The sequence below is a fragment of the Gouania willdenowi genome, chromosome 13 (genome assembly GCF_900634775.1).
Source record: "Gouania willdenowi chromosome 13, fGouWil2.1, whole genome shotgun sequence".
Lineage (NCBI taxonomy): Eukaryota > Metazoa > Chordata > Actinopteri > Blenniiformes > Gobiesocidae > Gouania > Gouania willdenowi.
In genome coordinates, this window is record NC_041056.1 from 24,910,653 (window position 1) to 24,933,591 (window position 22,939).

At 38.7% G+C, this 22,939-nt stretch overlaps 3 protein-coding genes across 3 annotated transcripts; 1 reads left to right on the forward strand and 2 right to left on the reverse strand.

Annotated features, from left to right (window-relative positions):
• Positions 1-2,691: 2,691 nt before the first annotated feature.
• rps25 (ribosomal protein S25) lies at positions 2,692-5,689 on the reverse strand. The gene is made up of 5 exons (XM_028464920.1): positions 5,619-5,689; positions 5,079-5,168; positions 3,918-4,101; positions 2,823-2,921; positions 2,692-2,750 (listed from the first exon to the last, which is right to left on the reverse strand). The coding sequence occupies exons 1-4, from the start codon at positions 5,619-5,621 to the stop codon at positions 2,827-2,829; spliced, it is 372 nt and encodes a 123-aa protein (XP_028320721.1). The 5' UTR covers positions 5,622-5,689; the 3' UTR covers positions 2,692-2,750; positions 2,823-2,826.
• An 897-nt stretch (positions 5,690-6,586) lies between these two features.
• trappc4 (trafficking protein particle complex subunit 4) lies at positions 6,587-9,778 on the forward strand. Its single transcript, XM_028465273.1, has 5 exons — positions 6,587-6,785; positions 7,544-7,718; positions 9,000-9,103; positions 9,300-9,426; positions 9,535-9,778. The coding sequence occupies exons 1-5, from the start codon at positions 6,611-6,613 to the stop codon at positions 9,611-9,613; spliced, it is 660 nt and encodes a 219-aa protein (XP_028321074.1). The 5' UTR covers positions 6,587-6,610; the 3' UTR covers positions 9,614-9,778.
• A 760-nt stretch (positions 9,779-10,538) lies between these two features.
• On the reverse strand, positions 10,539-22,014 carry slc37a4a (solute carrier family 37 member 4a). The gene is made up of 8 exons (XM_028465272.1): positions 21,740-22,014; positions 19,041-19,273; positions 17,956-18,205; positions 16,149-16,307; positions 15,981-16,066; positions 11,634-11,747; positions 11,414-11,552; positions 10,539-10,804 (listed from the first exon to the last, which is right to left on the reverse strand). Exons 1-8 carry the CDS (start codon positions 21,885-21,887, stop codon positions 10,638-10,640), a joined length of 1,296 nt encoding a protein of 431 aa, XP_028321073.1. The 5' UTR covers positions 21,888-22,014; the 3' UTR covers positions 10,539-10,637.
• Positions 22,015-22,939: the final 925 nt, after the last annotated feature.

The window sequence follows — 22,939 nt, forward strand, 5'->3', positions numbered from 1 at the left end:
TCAAAATAATGTTTTGACAATATAGAAAATTACAATATCACCAATAACAATATATTTTTATTTTATAGCTCTTTTTTTTTTTTATTAAAATACTCGTTTTAGGAGTCGCTGCTTTCGCTACTTCTCAGAACAGCAGGAAAAACACTTTTTTTGACCCAGACATTTGATTTGATTTAATTTTGAACTTGAACACAACAGCAGTGTATCACACAAAGAAAAGAAAAATAATAATAATAATAATAATAATAATAATAATAATAATAATAATAATAATAATAATAATAAAAAGAAAGAAAATTAATCAAACAAAGCAGAGAAAACAAATGGTATAAAATCCTGCTCGTGAAGCCTATACAAGTTTAAAAAGGAGTAGGAAGAAGTATAGACTTATATGATCTTCCCCTTCCTCTAAACAAGCCATACTCACTCACACATGCTGTCCCTTATAGTAGAAAAAGCCAAAAGTGGCACATATTGTGCAGCTGTTTGTTAATAAATGAGCCTGTGTGGCATTTTGCACTAATTTAACCCAGAATTCTGGTAAGGCTTTATTGAGTTAAAAATATTGAGATTTATATTGTATATCGACATTTTGAGAAAAAATATTGAGACATGAAGTTTTTGTCCATATCGCCCAGCCCTAGTGTATCGTCCCACCTCTAGTCTTCACCAACACTTTCAACAAAAACTTCAGACACACAAAAAGCATAAATAAAATGGGGTGTACATAGATATATTGATCTCTCACAAAGTAGGGAAATGATAAAAGCCAAACATCAAAGCCATCTGCCTTGTTTATCACTTTTGACTAAAACAGAAAGTTATTTGTATTCATGAAAGTAAATAATACAGACACAGCAAAAACAACTAAGTGTCATTGTAATGTATTGTGGCCACCAAGCTGACAGCATCTAAATCTGACCTAAAGAACATAGTTTGTTAGACTGCAGCAGCTAGAGGTTGAGTTTAAAGGAAAGTGAGGGATGGTGTGACAGCATCCATCACTCCAGCCCTCAGCAAACATCTGACAGCCTCTTCATTTCATATTCTTCTTATCAGTAACTGAAAGCCTTTTGTCTGCCTGCAGCCAAACAAAAGACAATGACAGATGTGTGGTCATGATTCATCCAACATTAAAAACAAACCACTGGAGTCAAACCGTGGCCGACACAATAAAGCACTTCAGACTGTGATTCACCCAAACAAGGTGTAGGGACATGGAGTGCATGTTATACAAGAGAACTGATAAACTTTTTTTTAAACTAACCCTTGAAAACGTCTGATCAAATACTCTTACAGAGTAATCAAGCATTCTTCACTTATTAGAGAATGCATGTTTTATTTTTACTCAATCTTATGTTTGGTATTTTCCTGCATTTGTCAAAGTGTCTTTGGACCAAACACTGAACCCCAACTTCATCTCAAAGGAAGTCTCTCATACATTGCAGCTCTCAACATAATTTCAAATGCAAGTATGTTGCTGACATTTCAAAGCTCTTTAGAGATACTGTTGATAAACGTGACAAGTCAAGTCAGTTGATTAGGTGATGATCTGGATTTTTGGTCAATGGCAAAGCGGTGTGAGAATTGATGCTCCTCGTAGCTTTATTTCTTTCGACTTAAAGTGAAGAAATCCCAATAATGGAATAACAGAAAAATCGTGCAAATTATGACAAAAGCATGAAATTTGGTTTGGTTGTTCTCTAGGGCCCGTTGATGAAATCTGTTCGATTGGACATTTAAAAATACAAGATGGTTGCTAAATTAGCCTCTCGAAGGTCCCTTTTTTGATAGAAATGTGTGTAGTTGACTAATTTGAATGACATTAGTGTATTTTTTTTTTATTTATTTAAGATGCATTGTATTGTATTAGTGTATAGACATAAATTACATTATTAATGGGAAAGGATAAAAAAATTAATATATAATTTTATTGGAAACATTGGGTCTGTAACATTCTTGGTGTGTAGTACTAGTAGGTCAGCTGACTCACATCAATATCTGCCAGTTTTCTTTATATAAACTACTGTCGAGTCAACTATCAAGAATTACTCCATGAGGCTCGTGTCATTTGGGGGAGGAGTCAAAAATGATGACGAACAAAGCCTCATGCCCGGCTGTACCATGTGACTGCTTTGGGAAAGGGTTTAGAGTTGGTCTGGTGGTGTGACATCATAAGGCCTGAGGCTCTGTTCATAATGTGTTTGATAGTGGGCTGCTCTGAGTTTGGATAGTTTATATATTTGTGTTCTTAGACGGGCAGTGGATAGTGTTTCAGATATAGTTTGTTTAGAGGGAGAAAGAGAGAGCGTTGAAATATTTTGTGTACATGAAGTATCTAGAACCATTTGTCGAACCTGTTGGCTTAAGTGTTATTCCTCATTTCACCATCACTAAATAGGACACTACATTCATTATTTACAGGTGAGGTACATCTGGCAACATTTGGAAACTTAAACTGACTTGATAAACGTACATTTATTTTCACACAAAAGTTAAATATCCTTAAAGCTGATAGCCAGATAGCCAGAGTTTCTGAGGAATCTGTTATGTATGATTCTTTTGAAAAGCGAAAAAATACCTAACTAGTCTTTTACTCTGGTCTACTGAGTTGGATTGATGTGCATGGGAGCAGAGTAGTAGTCTAGTACTAGTGTTTTCAGTAAAGAAAAAATGCACTTGACGGCCAAGGATTTTTACAGTTTTATTCACCTTTCATTATAAACAGCTGATCACACAAACAGGAAAACCTAGAAAGAGAAGAAAAAATGAGTGCACGACTACAAAACTAGTAATTTTGTGTTTATGTTCCAATCTTTTACCCGTTTATGATTTCTCTGCTGCAGCCTCTTCATCTCCACCCTTGGTGTTACGTGTGTAAATCAGCTGTGCTCTGTGTTTGGACACTAGTTTGATCATGCCTGGAAAACAAAGGATAAATATATAGGCTGTTCATATACTTGATTAACTCTTTACTTGATGTATCAAAACAAAGTATGAGTATTAAGATATTATTTAAAAATAGTTATGAGACAATCCTGCAACTTCAACATGTCTTCCTACTCCAAAAAAACTGATGCCATGTGAGCCTCTATACCAGGCTTTCTGAAGCACCTGATAGTTACAGCTCAACAGTGGTGGGACAAAATATTGATACGACCACGATATTTCGTCTTGCCGTACTTTATCGATATACTGGCACCAAATATCGATGTAAAAAATATGTACATTTACATATATATTGCAACAAGCAAGACATGACAAAAACAATAGATATATTTACATGTTAGAGATAATGCACTACATGCACAGAAATCAATCAGGTGACACCCAGCTACAGCTCAATATGTCAATGTTTGAAAAAAAATCAGAATGCTTATGATAAAAACTTCAGTCAGATATCAAGATGTGTATTTTGGCAATATAGAAAATTACAATATAGTCTATAACAATATATTTTTATTTTCAGAAGTTGCTGCTTTTGCCTTTTCTCAAAACAGCATGAAAAGCATTAAGGTGGATTTCTGAGTGCGTCCTAACCCAGACCTTCCTCTAAACAAGCCACACTACAAAACTCACTCACACATGCTGTCCTTTATAGAAGAAAAACCCTAAAGTGGCCCACATTCTTCAGCTGTTGGTGTTAATGAATGTGTTTGTGTGGAATTTAGCATCATCAAATTTAACCCAGAATTGTTTTTGGGGTCAGATTCTGTAAAAAAAAATAAAAATCTCAATGTATATCCTAAATTGCCATTTTGAGAAAAACATATGAGTTTTGGTCCATATTGCCAAGCCCAATTCTTTGACAAAAACCACAACCAACAACTATAAGAAGTAGTCCCACCACTTAAACAATATACACTAAAGGTTAATTCCTCCACATGTTTTTGAGAGTCATAACATTTGATGATCACCTTTGGCGAGCAGCTCCTGCAGAGCGTTCCTGGCCAGAGAGCCTCGGATCTTCAGCCTCTCAGAAACCACAGCGGGGGTGATGAGCTTGTAGTTGGGAACCTCTTTGTACAGCTTGTCGTAGGTGGCCTTATCAAAGAGGACCAGGTTGTTCAGCTTGTCCCTCACTTTTCCCTTGGACCACTTCTACCCTCACACAAAGGAAAAAACATTGTTGGGATTTAGAATGGCTTTAGTTTCAACACAGGAAAACCTCATTACAACCGATAAGGTTTAACTTTTCAAACAATTAACATACAGCAGAACTAGATTTTTTGCTCAGTAAAATACATTTACACACTGTTTCAAAATGTAGTTTGCCAATCTAAAATCCTAATTAATATCAAATAATGAAATTGAAACTTAGACTAATTATGTGTTCGTTACAACTTGGGAATTTTAAACCTCTTAATTGAAAAAAGTGCATTGCAATGCCACCTGATGTCAGAGCTCCTATTATTTTAAGTCAAAATAAACCACCACATCCAAACAGAATCACACCGTCAGTGGTAAATAATGATTACAACCATTTCAATGCCAAAAAACATTAGGAAATAAACAATATGCACATTTACAGATTACTTCCTGCCATTGTGTAAGACAGCAATACAAGCTGTATTTATGTTATTTCCTTTTGATATTAAATTATCTCTGTTCTTGATTTTAAAATGCTCCATTCTCATCATTTAAGTGCTATTAATTCCTTGTGTGAATCACTTTGAATGGCTCGAGCTTTTAACTCCTGACTAGTCTATGATTTTTAATTCTATTTATGCCCATATATATTTGTTAGAGTATCTTAATCTTTCTGCTGTATGATGATTGCTGCCAACTAGATTTCATTGTATTGCTTCATCAGTGCAATGACAATAAAGCTTCTATATGTAAAGTCAACTTCAATCACAAACGTAATTGCCTTTTTAGTGAATACTGTAACCCTGGTCAGCCATGTTGTAAACTATGTCCATACATAAGCCATGAATGCCTTTTGTGTTAAAAACATCTCTTTGCTCACATTTAGCTATGAGGCTTTTGTATGGGTAAAACAAACAAACAAAAAAAACAATATACAGGTGCATGACAATGTCGTATTGGCCCAGTTTTGTAATTAAAGCAGAACAAACCTTCTTCTTGGCTTTGCCTCCGGACTTGTTGACTGGGTCCTTGTCCTTTTTGGACTTCCCAGCGTCCTTCTTCTTATCTGGTTTAGGAGGCTGGAAACATAATGAAGGTCATAATTAAGACTCAGACTAGAAACAATAACAACCAAAGAGAACAACGTTAATTCTTAGACCATCTACTCCAAAAGTGACACTTAGCAGCTTGATTCACTATAGTCAACTTAAGTTAGCATTTGAAACGGATGAATAAAATGAACATATTAGGTTAATATGTTTTAAATATGTGCTCAATGCTATCTTCTGCTAGCTCATTTTGTGCTAGCATTGCTCGATGCTCACGGCATGGTTGGTTAGCTGTCCGGCTAGCTTACAAGCTAACCGCTACACGCGTTAGATGCACTGATATAAGAGTGTATTTATGCACCCATGTCCTTGGCTTATACATAGAGAAGTGTTATCTGGGTAACTCTGATAACAGTGAGCTTAACATAATGGATTAAATGTTTAATTCAAACGAATAAAACGTGCTAAAAGAGCCCTCACCATGTTTCCTCGTCAAGATGTCGGAGCGAAAGGAAGTCCACCCGTGCAAAAGCCCCAAAGAGAGCCCGTACATACGGAAGTTGAGTAGAGGATTGTGGGAGTTAGAGTTCTATTTTTTCCAAACGCCCGTGTTAATTTTTTTTCTCACAGAAATTGCAACATGAATAATTTGAGGACGTCAAAAATAAAAGTGAACATTAATTGGCTGACAAGAAGAAGTTTTATCTTTTTTTAAATTAAATGCACAGTTATAATGAGGTCATGTGACAAGGCAGTGATCAAGGTTGCCAGTTTAAGAAGGGATCCAGCTCAGTTGGACAGATTTAAGATGCCTGTATGTAATTTAAAATAACATTACTAACATTTTTGCTAGAAAACTAGAAACAAGTGCAACACATGTACACAATACCAAATACACGCAGTACAAAATATCATCAAGCAAGAGAATAAACTATACATTAAAATAAAAACGAAATAGAACGAAATACAAATAATTTTAACACATTTATTTAAGTGTGTGAATCGAGTTGATGTTGGTCAACTACATTGTCTAATGGGCTGAATTTTGAGCAATATCAAAAATTGCCTAATTATCAAACATTTCATTAATTAATCGAAGTCGGTGTCCAATACAAATGTGTTAGTTTTGATTACAAAGTTTACTGCTGCAGGAATTAAATGACTGTAATGCGAGCATGCATTGTCATTCATGCAGTTACAGACAGCGATTTTATTCATTTATTTTTTTTAATTAATATTATTTAAGAAAAAAGCTGCCCTTTTACAAAAAAGACAAAATAGTAGCTTTGATTTTTTATTTATTTATTTATTTTACATTAGTTATTATTGATAACATTTTTGTCATATTAAATGCAGATGGAGAGGACTTGTTCTGCAAAATGGAGAAATATTTAATATTTTCAACAATCTCTCAGCGGGAAAACATGATCTGTATCTGGCAACGTTACTGGCAGTAGGAGGACGCAGCTAAGATGGTGATCTTCAGTGTGTATGTGGTGAATAAGGCTGGGGGTTTAATATACCAATATGACAACTATGTGCCGCGGGCAGAGGCAGAAAAGACCTTCAGCTATCCTCTGGATCTGGTGCTAAAACACCACGATGAGAAGGTGGTCGTATCGTTTGGACAACGGGACGGAATCAGAGGTGGTGTTAGCTTGTTTCATTAGCTGGTGGTGTTAGAACTCAACTGGTGATCCTTTAAACTGGTGTCTAGACTTGGATACGTCGTTGTAGAATGAATTTGATTTCGTTAATTCGTTTATTTCACCAAACATATGTTACACAGTGGCCTTTACTCATTTGACTTATGTAATTAATGTGAAATTAATTCCATCCTTCCCTAATGGTTACATCCTGTGTTACTACCGGAAGTAGGTCATTAGTTAAAATGGTCACCAGCTGAACCGAAACAGTAGACATTATCACAACATTTATTTTTACTGTTAAGCTGTTTTTACCCAATATTAATTATTTTAAATCTTTTTTTTCCAATTATTATTAATTATACTAATTGGTAACATTTTACTTGAAGTCTTATACATAAAGGCTGACAGTACGCTGTCATTATTATGACATGCACCAGTCATTAGCATGAATAAGGTGTTATTAAGTGTTGTTTGTTACCCTAACCCCTAACCCCACTAGATCACTCCACCTAACCCCAAAAAATGCGAACATAGCTCCAAAAGTGTCATAATTTAGCAAAGGACACTTCATGACACCTTATGCATGCTAATGACAGTGTATTGTCAGCCGTATGAATAGAACGTATACACATTTCAGTATGTATATATGATATAACACACACACATTGGTTTGAAAAGCACCTCTGATTGAGGTAGAATGTGTTTCAGTGCAGAATGTCATCCATAACAGAGGCATTATTTGTTGCCATGTGTCAGTGGGACATGCAGTGCTGTCCATTAATGGAGTGGACGTGATGGGAAGGAGCACAGCAGACGGGAAGGACATACTGGAGTATCTTAGAGACGCTGCAAATTATCCAGTGTCCATTCGCTTTGGACGGGCTCGCCTGAGCTCCAACGAGAAGCTGATGTTGGCCTCCATGTTTCACTCGTAAGTCACACTGTGTCTCATTCCAACGCTGATGCTATGAGGTAGAGCTGGGAAATATATCGAGATTTAAGATACAGTATATGGCGATGTAGGAAATGACAATATTGCCTATATAAATATATATATATATTATGTTTTACCCACCGTGCATCGGTTTGTCAAAGGTAAATGGACTTGATTTATATAGCACTTTTATGACTACACTGAAGTCGTCCCTTTATAACTCATTCACCCATTCACACACCAATGGGACTGAGCTGCCATGCAAGGTGGATTTGGATGAAATTTTCAGGAAAATTGATAAATGGGACAAAGAACAGGTGAATACATTTTGGTGATGTTCTGGCAATTAAAATAAAATATATAGTTATGTATATATTTTCCCCATCCACTCTGTGGAACTTCTTGTTGATATTATCATAAGTTCTCCCAGAGTCAACAGCTCATTGCTGACAGGTAGTCATGGTAATCCTGAGTTTACCATGTTGACTGGAGCTTGTTAGGTGAGCTTAGGTTTTCTAGTTTATAGCTTATTTTGTATTAAAATACTTGTTTTCGTAGTTGCTTTTATTACTTTCACAGAACACTATTGAAGGCAGAGTTAGATGGGTTTCTGAGTGTGTCCTAATCCAGACCTTCCCCTAAACAAGCAGACTACAGAACTCACTCACACGTGCTGTCCTTTATAGGAGAAAAAGGAAACATATTGTGCAGATGTTTGTTAATAAATATGCTTGTGTGGCGTTTTTGCATCAGCAAATTTAACCTAGAATTGTGTTTCTGGTCTGACTTTATTTGAATTGAAAATATTAAGATTTATATGGTATATTACCATTTAGAAGAAAATATTGAGATATGAGTTTTGGTTCGTATCGCCCAGCCCTAGCTATGAGGTGTTGTCATGCAAAGTTATATTAGAGGCTGTAGCAATTTGTTCACCAGGTATTTTATATTTCTTCTGATTGTGTGCAGGTCTATAGGGTTCTGAAATGAAGGAACAACAGTATTTCTATTATAAAATACAAAATAGCAAACACAATATAGCACATCAGCTTATTATTAATGGAGATGAACAATAGGATTAAATAAAAAGAATAAAATAAAAACCCGCTGTCACTACATGTGTGAATAAAGAAGCAGGGATTTCAGTATTTCTGCAGCCACTTTCCATTGATTCATCAAGTTATAAAACGTTTAATAAAAGGTCCTGTAATTTAAAGTCTGTGTGCTTCCTGTGCTAATAAATGATGTTACCCACCTGGTCCATCCTCTGTGTCTCAGGCTGTTTGCCATCGGCTCACAGCTCTCTCCTGAAGTTGGCAGCTCAGGGATTGAGATGCTCGAGACCGACGTCTTCAAACTTCACTGCTTTCAGACTCTTACAGGTTGGTTTGACTAAAAAAGTCATTGTCGTGAATAAGATTAAGGAATTGACAATTGGCTATTGTAAAATCTGACATCTCTGAAATCCTAAAGACAAACCATAGACTAGAACTGTGTGAAATGTGCATTTTGACATGTGATCACGTTGTTTTTATAAAGTGAAAAATTTGTAACAAAAGTTGTTTTTTCCTCTCAAAGGGATCAAGTTTATTGTCATGGCGGACCCGCGACAATCTGGTATTGATGCATTGTTGAGGAAGATTTATGAAATCTATTCAGACTTCGCCCTCAAAAACCCTTTCTACTCTCTAGAAATGCCAATCAGGTGAAAAGAATGAGCGTCATATTTATCATCTTTAATTCTGTTTCTTTTGCCTTCATTTTCTGGAGTTTGTTTCTTCGCTAACGCTCCTTGTTCTTTATTCATTTCCAGGTGTGAACTATTTGATCAGAATCTGAAGAGCGCGCTGGAAGTGGCAGAGAAGGCTGGAAACTTTGGAACTGGGTCGTAAACAAAAAGAGGATGAAACCACGATGAAGACGATTGATTCTTGAGTTCACAGCACAGAGGGAAACGAGTGCATCCGTAACTTCATTGATGTGTTTGTCCTTTCCAGTTGCTGTTAGCCTCACTGTAAATACATCACTCTTTGTAAATACAATATGATTAAAGTCCACAGATGTGTAACAGTGTGTTGAATCTGGTATTATGTTCTGCATGCTCTTTTAAAGCTGCACCACCTGATTCTTGAACCATGACAGAGGGGCATGGCTGAATTTGAACCGTAAATCCCAACCCCCACTCTGATAATCCCTCCCAGGCTCCTCCTTTCTCGGAAGTGCACAAAATCGCGCACGAGAGCTGAACACGCACTACCAGTAAAATACGTCAGCACGCAAAAGGATTCACACAAAATATAGGAAAATGGAACATTAGATTAGCTGTCTAGAAGGAAAACAGATACTTGCGCGTCCAAAGTTAGTCTAAGACTGAAAACAAGTTTGCACCGTGCACACGCTTCACTATATATCAGCAGCCAATGAGGAGACTCCTTTGTGGGCTCTGCTCACCCCTCCTTTCTCTAAATCCTGTGATTGGAGCTGGAGGGGGTGACCGCCAAGACTTTGTCTTCTGGAGTTTTATTAACTTAATTAATTATAAGGCACAAAGAGCACACAGACGTGCGATTTTTTTCCAGAAATTATTACTTTTACAATATACTATATGATGCTAATAAGAATTTTTTTTAGTTAAAGAAAATAAATCGAGCATTCCAGCTTTAACTTCAAAGACCAAGAAACAAAAATTGCATTTATTTATTCCTTCCTGACCATATTTTGTGCTACCATACATGAGATGAATATTAATATTCATATTAAACACAGACACATACAAATATTATGTCCATTAACCTCTCAGAATGATTAACACACAACTTCTCTAATCCTTCATTAACTTTAATGTACTGTAATACTGCAGTATAAAAATATATAGACTTGATAATCCAATCGTGGTTTGTGTTGGTACTGAGGATGTTAGTCCTCCTTCTTAGGCATGTGTCCCATCTTGGTTCGGATGTTGCGTAGCAGGATGAATCCTACAGTGGTGATGAAGCAGATGCTCTCAGCCACCCAGAACGCTGTTTCCCAACTGTAGTGTTTGGCAATAGTGCTGAAAGGCAGCCCAGACATGAAGCCCCCAACTGTAAACAAACAGATTTATCATCAAAAACAGTAATTTTATTAAATTGTTAAACAGGTGGTGTTCTTTTATATAGCGCTCAGTAATAGTGTAATTCATGGAGATAAATGTGTGTCTTTATTATTCAATTTAAAAAAAAATCACTTCAATCAAAAAGAACCTTTAAAAAAGTTTACTTCAATTAAATTAAAAATACATTTTTTTTAATAAAGTGTTCAAATATTAAAAAAAATAATTGCACTTTTATTGTTGATTAAAAGTTTTTTTTTTTTTATTATTGAAGTCATCTTTTTTGTGACATTTTCAATTAAAAACAAACTTTACTTCAATCAAAAAAACATTTTCAATCAAAGAAAAAAAAGTGTTAAAATGAAATTATTTGGGTCTCAAATATTATTTTTTTTTGCATTTGAACACTTTTTTTTCTTTGAAAATTTAAATTTTTGATTAAAGTAAATTTTCCTGTGACCCTGATTAACAGGAACAAGTGGGTTTGAAAATGGATGGATGAAGTAAACTTTTTTGATTTAAAATTTGTTGTTTTTTTAATTGAATAATAAAGACACAAATATAGTTATCTAATTGTGTAAAGAGGAATACTATGACTTACTGTTGGCCATGAGCGCTACTATAGCATGTGATGTCCCACAGTAGTTGGATGGGGCGCTCTCATTGGCTATGACTCCAAACAAAGCTATTGGTCCATAGGAGGAAAAACCAAATACAGCCCCTAAGATGAGGATCCACACCTACAAAGGAGAGGATGCCCATCACGATGAAGCTTATTATATGACGCTACCTTGTTAGCATCTCTGTGTGATGAATGCTACCTTTGAGCTGTCAGATGTTACTGTGGTTCTGAACAGAAACATGGACACAAACATTCCAGACATCATGCAGATCAGGATGAAATGGCGAGGATTGCCGTAGGTTCTCATTCCGTGCTGTAAAAAAAAATATTAATATTGATTTATTTGTGATGGTAAAACACACGTTGAGAACTTGATGTTTGAAAACTTTAAAATACTTGATAAAACTATATTACTATTTAGTTTAAAAAAACAAACAAAAAAAAACTAGACTATCCAACAAAAAACTAGGGGTGTCTGATACAACTTTTTAAAATTCCGATACAATACTGATAGTGCATCCTTCTGTGTTGGCCAATATCGATCTGATGCGATATCAGCAGTGTTGGGACTAACTAGTTAATTTTGTAATATATTACAGTAATATATTCCTCCATCCATCCATCTTCTTCCGCTTTTATCCGGGGCCGGGTCGCGGAGGCAGCAGTCTCAGCAGAGATGCCCAGACCTCCCGATCCACGCACACCTCCTCCAGCTGTTCTGGGGGGACCCCGAGGCAACACCAGGCCAGCTCAGAGACATAGTCCCTCCAGCATGTCCTGGGCCTTCCACGAGGCCTCTTCCCAATAGGACATGCCTGAAACACCTCCCGAGGAGGCGACCAGGAGGCATCTGAAACAGATGCCCGAGCCACCTCAGCTGGCTCCTTTCGACTTGAAGGAGCAGCGACTCTACTCTGAGCTCCTCCCGAGTGACTGAGCTTCTCTCCCTATCTCGAAGGGTGCGCCCAGCCACCCTGCGAAGGAAACTCATTTCGGCCGCTTGTATCCACGATCTTGTCCTTTCGGTCATTACCCAAATCTCATGACCATACGTGAGGTTAGGAACGTAGATCGATCGGTAAATTGAGAGCTTTGCCCCCCGGCTCAGCTCCCTCTTCACCACAACAGTCCGATAGAGCGACCGCATTACTGCTGACGCCGCACCGATCCGTCTATCGATCTCACGCTCCATCCTACCCTCACTGGTGAACAAGACCCCGAGATACTTGAACTCCTCCACTTGAGGCAAAGACTCTCCATCGACTCAGAGAGAGGAAGCCACCTTTTTCCGGTGGAGAACCATGGCCTCAGATTTAGAGGTGCTGATCCTCATCCCGGCCGCTTCACACTCGGCTGCAAACCGCCCCAGTGCACGCTGAAGGTCCTGATTTGAGGAAGCCAACAGAACAACATCATCTGCAAACAGCAGAGATGAAATCCTGAGTTTCCCAAATCGGACCCCCTCCGGTCCCTGGCTGCACCTAGAAATTCTGTCCATAAAAGTAATGAACAGAACCGGTGACAAAGGGCAGCCCTTGCGGAGACCAACATGCACTGGGAACAGGTCTGACTTATTGCTTGCAATGCGAACCATGCTCCTGCTGCGGTCATACGGGAACAGACAGCCCTTAGCAAAGGGCCCCGGACCCCATATTCCCGCAGCATCCCCCACAGGGCACCACGAGGGACACGGTCGAACGCCTTCTCCAGATCCACAAAGCACATGTGGACTGGTTGGGCAAACTCCCACGAACCCTTGAGCACCCGATGAAGGGTATAGAGCTGGTCCAGTGTGCCGCGACCGGGACGAAAACCGCATTGTTCCTCCTGAATTCGAGGTTCGACTATCGGCCGGATCCTCCTCTCCAGCACCCTGGAGTAGACCTTGCCGGGGAGGCTGAGGAGTGTGATCCCTCTGTAATTGGAGCACACCCTCCGATGCCCCTTCTTAAAGGCAAGGCAAGGCAAGGCAAATTTATTTGTATAGCGCATTTCATACACAAGGCAACTCAATGTGCTTTACATGATCAAACATTCAATTGTTTAAAATCAATACGAACAATTAAAATCACCAGTAAAATCAATTAAAATCACCAGTAAAATCAATTAAAGAGAGGGACCACAACCCCGGTCTGCCAATCCAGAGGCACTGTCCCCAACTGCCACGCGATGTTGCAGAGACGTGTCAACCAAGACAGTCCTACAACATCCAGAGACTTAAGGTACTCAGGACGAATCTCATCCACCCCCGGAGCCCTGCCCCCGAGGAGCTTTTCAACCACCTCGGTGACTTCAGCCCGGGTGATGGGCGAGTCCGCCTCTGAGTCCCCAGCCTCTGCTTCCTCATCGGAAAACGTGGCAGTGGGATTGAGGAGACCCTCGAAGTACTCCTTCCACCGCCCGACAACATCCCCAGTTGAGGTCAGCAGCTTCCCCCCTGCACTGTAAACAGTGTTGGTGAAGCACTGCTTCCCCCTCCTGAGGCGCCGAACGGTATGCCAGAATCTCTTCGAGGCCGACCGATAGTCCTCCTCCATGGCTTCTCCGAACTCCTCCCAGACCAGAGTTTTTGCCTCTGCAACCGCGCGGGCTGCAGCACGCTTGGCCTGCTGGTACCTCTCTGCTGCCTCCGGAGTCCTACCAGCCAAAAAGGCCAGGTAGGTCTCCTTCTTCAGCTTGACGGCATCCCTCACTTCCGGGCGCCACCACCGGGTTCGGGGATTGCCGCCGCGACAGGCACTAGAGACTTTACGGCCACAGCTGCAAACGACCGCATCGACAATGGAGGAGGAGAACATGGTCCACTCGGACTCCATGTCTCCCACCTCCCTCGGGATCTGGGAGAAGCTCATCCGGAGGTGGGAGTTGAAGACCCCACTGACAGAGGGATCCACCACACGTTCCCAACAGACCCTCACCACACGTTTGGGCCTGCCAGGTCTGACCAGCTTCCTCCCCTGCCAGCGGATCCAGCTCACCACCAGGTGGTGATCAGTTGACAGCTTAGCCCCTCTCTTCACCCGAGTGTCCGAGACACGCGGCCGGAGATCAGGTGATACAACTACAAAGTCGATCATCGACCTCCGACCTAGAGTGTCCTGGTGCCACGTGCACTTATGGACACCCTTGTGCTTGAACATGGTGTTCGTTATGGACAAACTGTAACTAGCACAGAAGTCCAATAACCAAACACCAGTCGGGTTCAGATCGAGGAGGCCGTTCTTCCCAATCACCCCTGTCTAGGTCTCACTGTCGTGGCCCACATGGTTATTCAGTTGTGTAACTCATTACAAAAGTGAAAAGTGGTAATAAAAGTATATTACTAGGTACAATTAAAGTAACTCAAGTTACATCCATATTTAATTTAAGTGCATATTTGCTTTGTTTTCTCACTGTTTGCAATTATTTGAGGAAAAAAAGATGATCCTTATAGTTAAATATAAATTATGGGGAACAAAAAAGAGCTTTCTGCTCCTGAAACTAAACTTAGACTGATGTTATTCAAACACTATCAGTGTGATATAATTAGTGTTCTGGACCAAAAGTAACTCAAAATAAGTCAAAGTAGTGTAACTCAGTTACATTTGAAAAAAAACAAAAAAAAAAAAAAAAAACAGTATTATTGTAATACAAATATATTACATTTTTATCTTAGTAACTAGTAATATTAATATATTACAAGTTTAGAGTAACTTACTCAACACGAATTACACTCACATTTATTACTTATTTTACAGTGTGTAATGTTAGAAATCACGAGTAGGCTCCAAGAAAAACTGACCAATCTATTATTAATAAATGGGTTACATATAATTAACATTAATAGAATTAAGAAAATAAATAAATCAGAAAACCCTGAAAAATAACCTTAACAAATCCAATAAAAACAATATATATTATGTGAGAGATTTTAGATAAAATCCCATATTTTTCTCTCTTTTTTCCTGATATTGGACCAAGATCAGATCAGGACACCGTTACACAAAACATTGTGTCAACTTGAAAACACTTCCTCTTTAAAAATTCCAGTGCATATAATTGACAAAGTGAAGCGGAAGACAAAAGACAGAAAATAACATCAGTATAGGTGGAGTTTTAAAATACACTGTAGGCTCAGTTTAAACTCTGTTCAATGGTCCAAAGGGTTGTTGGAACTTAAAGATGGGTGTATAAAAATGTCCAAAATGTATCTCACTTAATCCCTCATTCCTTCAAGTCTGCACTGTTTAAATTACACCCCTGCATCTGACACTCAGCTACAGTATTTATGTAGTGTTTTTAACTTTTTAGACTTGGCTTTATGAACCAGTTTAATGCTCTCTACTCATTATTGTGCTCAAATAATAACCACACAAAAAAACCAAGAGATTGAACATTAAGTTACTAATTCTACAAAACTATACAATTCTACATTTCGGAATATTCATTTTATTTATAAACCAATGACAATGAAAGTAAATGGGACAGATTAACTGAATATTTGGTGGGTGTATTAATATTTTTGACAACATATAACAGCTGATGAAGGTAAAGAGGAAAGACTCACTTTGGCCACTGCCTTGTCTGAAAAATACCCAGCAGCCAGACTTCCCAGCAGGCCTCCCACCTCCAGGGTGCTCATGTATGAGCTACCTATGGAAAACCATCCAGTGATCCACAAGGAACAAAATAGGAATAGTACATATTCTCCGCATACCGGAGGTGAGCTCCATACCCATCAGGTTAGACTGGCCCTTCTCCTGGATGAGGAACAGCTGACCCCAGTCCGTGCAGGCTGTCTTCACCCCAAACACCACCAGGTAGGACACAGACAGCAGCCACAGGTACGGAGACAGTAGGAACTCGGACAGAGTGCTGTCTTTACTGGAGGATCCTGAGGAAGAGCAAAGAAGTGACTAAGTCAGTGTTTTTCAACCTTGGGTCGTGACCCCATGCGAGGTCACCTAAAATGTCTAGGAATTCATTAAAAAAATACTCATTAAAAGGCCCATGTTAGACTAAATCAACTTTTCTGTGCTTTAAACATCATAAAAGTGCTATTTGGGCTTCATACACATGCCCAAAGTGTTTATTTCATTGATTCTCTCAATCGTTAGTTAGAGGGTGATTTGCTCCTTTCTTACTGCAGGGTGAGCCCAAACACCTCGCTCCAATTTGATGACGCGTTCCCACTTTGATGACAAATTTGAAGCGGCACTGAGCTGGAGAAGCCACACCTCCAGGAAGCTCTCTGCTGTGATTGACATGTAAACAGACACGCTCACGAAGGTGAGCATTTCAGTGTCCTTCTTGCAGTGCTATGTGTATATTTTCTATAGTCTATGTATGTACCGGTGAACGCCCCACCCCAAAGCTCTGTCTCATGTTTATAAAGCAGCATGAGCTCAGCTATGGAGTGGGTGGGAGAAGGACGGGCCGTCCTCTGTCCCTACGTCACCTTGCAAGGAGGAGGATGTCAGTGTCCCGTCTATAGACACGCCCACTCATGAATATGCATAAGTAGGCCGCAAGTCAGCCTGTTTGTGTAGAGTTGCTCAGAAAGTGACTTTTCAGAGGCTAAAACTCTGGAAAACAGGCGAGTTTGGGAAAATAAACCTCAAATACTATGTTTTTGAGGTTCTTAGAAAAAATGGAGATGATTGAAAAATAGCATGACATGGACCTTTAAAATTGTGCTTTCATTTTTTTTTGTAATAATATTTTTTTCCAAATAAAAACACCACACACAATCTCATACAACTGTATTATATCCTTTCACGTTCTCAAATACAAATGTAGTTCAAATATAATGCAGTTTAAAAATATCTGAGCCTACACACCTCTCCAAGTAGTCCTGACTGCAGTCTGCAGTTCGGGGCGGAGCTCAATGCTGCTCAACGTCGGCATGCTATTGGCTTTCTGTCCACAGTTTGGGGCGGAGCTCAATGCGGCATGCTATTGTGCTGTGTGATTCTTATACAGTTAAAAATAATCAACCTCAACATAAATAAATCGTACCATATAAATAATTTTATAAGTTACATAATAACATCTATAGACATACAAAATAGATATGGGTTAGAGTTAAAGTTAGTCTGAACGCGATTGGTTTATTGAACGTTGAGCCCCGCCCCTGAACTGCAGGCTGCAGTCATGGACTTCTCCACCTTGTCACTTTGTGCTCTAATCCTGGCTACTAAGTATTTGTAAAAAAAATTAATCTAGAGGAAAAAAATGTCCTCGGGGTCACCAGAAATTTGTGATATCAAAATGGGGTCACAATCCCAAAAAGATTGAGAACCACTGAACTAAGCCTGTGTTTTCCTCAGAGGCGTGGCCTAAAGACTGGGATGGTGGGATTGATCCTCACTGACCATCACGCCTGTGCATGTGCATCAGACACTGAGTGAGTGCAGAGTCCACTGAGCCTGTAACCTTTGGCACCAACACTCGGTCTACATGCTGTATTGACAACACTGTGTACCATGCATACGGATGGACCGTCTAACCACAACATGGTTTAAAGCTTCAGTCATTCTCACCAGCTTTGTCCTTCTTAGCTGCTGCTGCTGCTCCAATGTTGGGCAGCCCCACGTCTTTGGGCTCATTCTTGATCACCAGCAGACACACGAAAGACACAGCGACGCAGATCAGACCAGAAACAGACAGGATGGTCCTCCAGCTGTAGGTCTGGGCCAGCACAGTGGCAATGATGGGCCCAACACTGCCAGCCAGGTTCATACTGCAGGACAGGATGGCCCACCACGTCCCAAACTGAGACGGCTCGAACCACTGACGACAGATGAAGCAGATCCATTATTACAACTGAACAATAAAATTAATTTATTAACATAATCTATATCACACAGGCTGAATATTATGGCTTTGAGTTTTTTAGTTCAGTAATAGTAATAGCAGGGCCGGCCTTCCCGACAGGCAACACAGGCGGCCCCCCATTTTTTTTATTTTTATTTTTTATTTTTATATCAATTTAAAAATATATAATAAACGTCAAACACACCCTTTACAATCACTGTACGTGTTTTCTCTTAATTGAATATTAATATTGAAAATCTGTAACTATACCTGCTAATCTTCTGCCCATATTTAGATTTATATTATTTTAATTCTTGTTCTGTTCTATATAATTATATTGTTTTGTTTGCCCATTGTCTTCTTTGGTTTTATGATTTGTGTTACTGACTAGTAAAACCAAACAGGAAAGTAGAAATGTCTTTGAACTGAAACTTTTATATCTTATTTTAACTTTTTATTGCACTGATTTGCATTACTTTTTTTGTTATTGTTCCCTCAAGACATTGCATTAACAGTGTTGTATTGTATTATAGTGTATTATTCTAACTTTTAAAATAGGTTGTATTTTTTTTTCAATGGTTTGTTGTGTCGCAGAATTGCATTGTTTTGTCTTGATATTTATAATAGATAATGTGTACACACACTGTGTATAGACTTAATAATAAGTTATTTAGCCTTGGGCACCAAAAAGCCTAGGGCCCTGAGTAATAGTATTGAAAATTTATTCATATTAATATTCCCCCAAAAATTCCCAGTTTTCCTGCATGAATGTTGCTTCTGGACTGTACATTCAATGTTCTAGTTTGCGTACCTTTCTGAGCACGCGGCCACATGGAGGCCAACCCAGGCCTTGGCCCAATCCATTTAGAAACCACAGTGCAGAAAAGACAGCAACGGTAGAAGACCAAGAGAAGACCACGTTGATGCCTCCCACCATGAACAGACCAATGGAGAAGAGCCAGCGAGCACTGATCTGGTCTGAAAGCACTCCGCTGATAAACTTACTGATAGCATAGGCCAGAGACTGACTGCTGGTGATCAAACCTGTGCACACAGTGGATGAAGATGCACATAATAACAAGGTTCTGATGGTCAACCTGTCATACAGAGATTATCATCATCATTATCAGGGCTATACTATACATGTTTAAAAAGCCATACTGGAATTTTACATTGTTTCCACGCATTGTTTTAATCAACACCACATTACCTGATCAGTATTAGACTAGGACTACATGCAAACAATGGCAGGATGATGAAAACCATGGCGATATGGATTTACGTATTGTAACGAAAAGTATTGTAATTAGAATTAGCTCTGGGCGATATGGACCAAAACTCATATCTCAATATGTTTTCTCAAACCACTTTCTCTGGTCGTTTGGAGAGAGCAGACGTGTTTTCACTCGCTCCGATAACCCAACCTTGGCTACAGCTGGCTTACAGCTGAACAGCCTGAAAAATTGGGCCCAAGACGAAAAGAAAAATGGTTAAGAAACAACATGGAGGCCCTCCAGAACCTGATCCGGGTTTGGAAGAGGTCAAGGAGATGATACGCGAGGGTCTACGAAACCTCAAAGACGGTCTATCTGCCGAGATAAAGTCGTTGGAAAAGATGCTGGAAAAATCACTGGAAAACCTTCAAAGTGAAGCAATGGTACTGAAACAGCAGAATGAGAGGAATGCTGAAGAGATGAGACTGTTGAACGCGAGGGTTGAAGAGCTGGAACAAAAGGAAAGAGAGAAAGATGTCATCATCACAGGCCTAAAGATAATACCCAGGAGTTACGCGAGTGACGAAGAAACAAAATCGATTGAACAACAGGTCATTGACTACTTGGAGTCGAAGGAGATTGTCCTGAACCCTGACAACATCAAATCCTGCCATCTCCTGCCAAAGAGAAATGATAACAGAGCTGTAAAAATCACCTTCACGAATGTGAAATTTAAAGGAGAACTACTGAGGCAAGGCAAAAAACTGAAGGAAACGAAGGTATTTATTAATGAAAACTTGACAAAACAAAACGCAAGCATTGCATGGAAGGCACGCCAAATAAAAAAAGGAGGAAAGATTCTAAAGACGTGGACGAAAAACTGCAGGATTTATATCACACCACTGGGAGAAGAGAACGGAAAACCAATATTCATCAAAACGATGGAAAACTTGGGAAAATATGAAGGATCCACCTAAACAACAACATTACTGATGGCAATCACGGACATGGACCCAAATCTATATAAACACTGGAAACAAAACTCAGACTGTGATTATTTCACTGACACTGAATTCAATGTGGAAACCAAGAGTAAAAAAGGTCTGTCATTTATTCATTTCAATTGCTAGGTGGTGGGGTGATTAAGGATTACATGACTACCTTGCTTATGAACTAAGACATAGTAATGTGTTTATACAAGAAAGGGTTAAATCTAACAGTGGAAAATACAACACTGCCAATAGAACTAACAACAGCTGGAATAACCTTGATGGAGAGACAAAACAAGCTGCAAACTTGTATGTCCAAAAGAGACATTCCCGAGTGGTGACGTCATGGATGGAAAGGGAAAAACCTTTTTTCTAACAACTTCGAAAGAAGATGAACTTTTCTTGAACTGGAGGAATGCAAACAACGTCTGGCAGGGAACAAGGCCGACACGAACAACGATAGAGAGGAGGAGGAATAAAAAAAAAAAAAAGACAACACTGACTACAGATGAGAATAAATCCTACACAAAAAAGGACTGTTCAGAACAACCTAAGAATGTTTGACCAGAGAGACAAGCTCTGATGTAAATTTTCGGTGTACAAAACAGGGGACGGGACCTAGATAAGCAAACTGCTTCTCTCGTCTCCTTTTTCGGCATGTACAAAAAAAAAAAAAAAAAAAAAAAGTAAAAAAAAGTGAATGTAACCATGTCGGAAATAAACTGAATAAATAAAAATAAAATGAATAAAAAAAATGGCGACATACAACATAAATCTCAATATTTTTAATTCAAATAAAGTCAGATGAGAAAAACAATTCTGGGTTAAATTTGCATATGAAAAATGCCACACAGGCATTTGAGAAGAAGAAGTGAAAGCAGTAACTCCTAAAATGAGTATTTTAATACAAAATAAGCTATAAAAAATATTTATCAATATAAATATAGGTGATATTGTAATTTTATATATCGCCAAAATAGAATACTTGATATATCTTGATATATTGCCCAGCCCTAATTAGAATAAGAAGATTCCATTCATTTAGTTTGGGAGGTGGGGCCAAATAGTGTGAAAGGGCGGGACATTTTGTAAAATGAGCCAATCAGCAGATTCACCCTAGTAAACAAGAGGTTAATACCAGTTAATAAATGAAAATAAAAGTAAGCTAACAGAATGGAGTAAAATCACTGTTAATCAAGGTTATTGATTGTAGACTAAAACTAAAAGGTAAATTAAGTCTAAAACTAAAATAAGTTTTTATTAAAGGACTAAAACAAAGTGAAACGTTATAAGTCAGAGTCTCATACCCAAGTCATCCTTATCCAGCTCAATTTCTTCCATCACAGAGGGCATGACAAAGGAGAAGGTCTTCCTGTTGAAGTAGTACAGTGTGTATCCCACAAACATTGCCATAAATATAGTCCCTCTGTAGTATCCATAACCCTGGGTAGCCATGGCAACAGGTTTAGTCCAACCGAGTAAAGGCACCAGAATACCTGAAGACAGTCCAAGAGAAGAGCGAGTCTGTGCTGGTCGGACAGACTGGTGCTGCCTGTGACACTGAACTTTGCTTCAGGATCCATTGCTTGTAAGAGGAGAAGTGTTTGCAATCAGCTCGGAGGGTAAATGGTTAACTTGTGCAGTGAGAAGAAGTGGCTAAAAACAGATCATAATCGGTGTGTGCGTGCTGCAAGAAATGTGAGAGAATTGAGCAGATCACTTTGTCTCTAAATAAGCTGAGGATTTTGGTCTAAAGCATACCTGTCAAGTTTTGGATTTGAAAATAAGGGAAATTTTCTTGCGCCCGCTACCAGCCGTCCCACCCACCCACCCACCCACCCAACCAAGCTCCAGTATTCCCTATATTTTAAATTAGGTGTACAAGAAATTTAAAATACCCACTTGTCAACCACTTACTAAATACAATTATGTGATTAGAATCTGGTTGGTCGACGTTTATTAACATTAAAATGCTGTGAACGTTCCTACTAGGGCTGGGCAATATGGACCAAAACTCATATCTCAATACAGTTTCTCAAAATGGTGATATACAATATAAATCTTGATAATTTTATCAAATAAAGTCTGACCAGAAAGACAATTCTGGGTTAAATTTGCTGATGCAAAATGCCACACAGGGACATTTGTTAGCAAACAGCTGATCAATATGTGCACTCATTAACCATCTAACTGAGCTTTACATGTTGTTCTGAGAAGTAAAAGCAGCGACTCCTAAAACTAGTATTTTGTTTCATATGATATATGAAATATTATAGTTTTCTATATTGCCAAAATAGAAAACTCGATACATCGTGAATCTCGATATATCACACAGCCCTAATTCCTAAATTATAAAACAGCCTAAATAAAAACATAAATGTGTATATGAAGCACATGTGTTTATTTAATATACTTACAGTTTATATACAAGTCAACGCATTGTATATTTACTGTTAATTTCACATTGCTTGTCTTTAAGTTAAAGATTAACATTTTATTTTCATTAT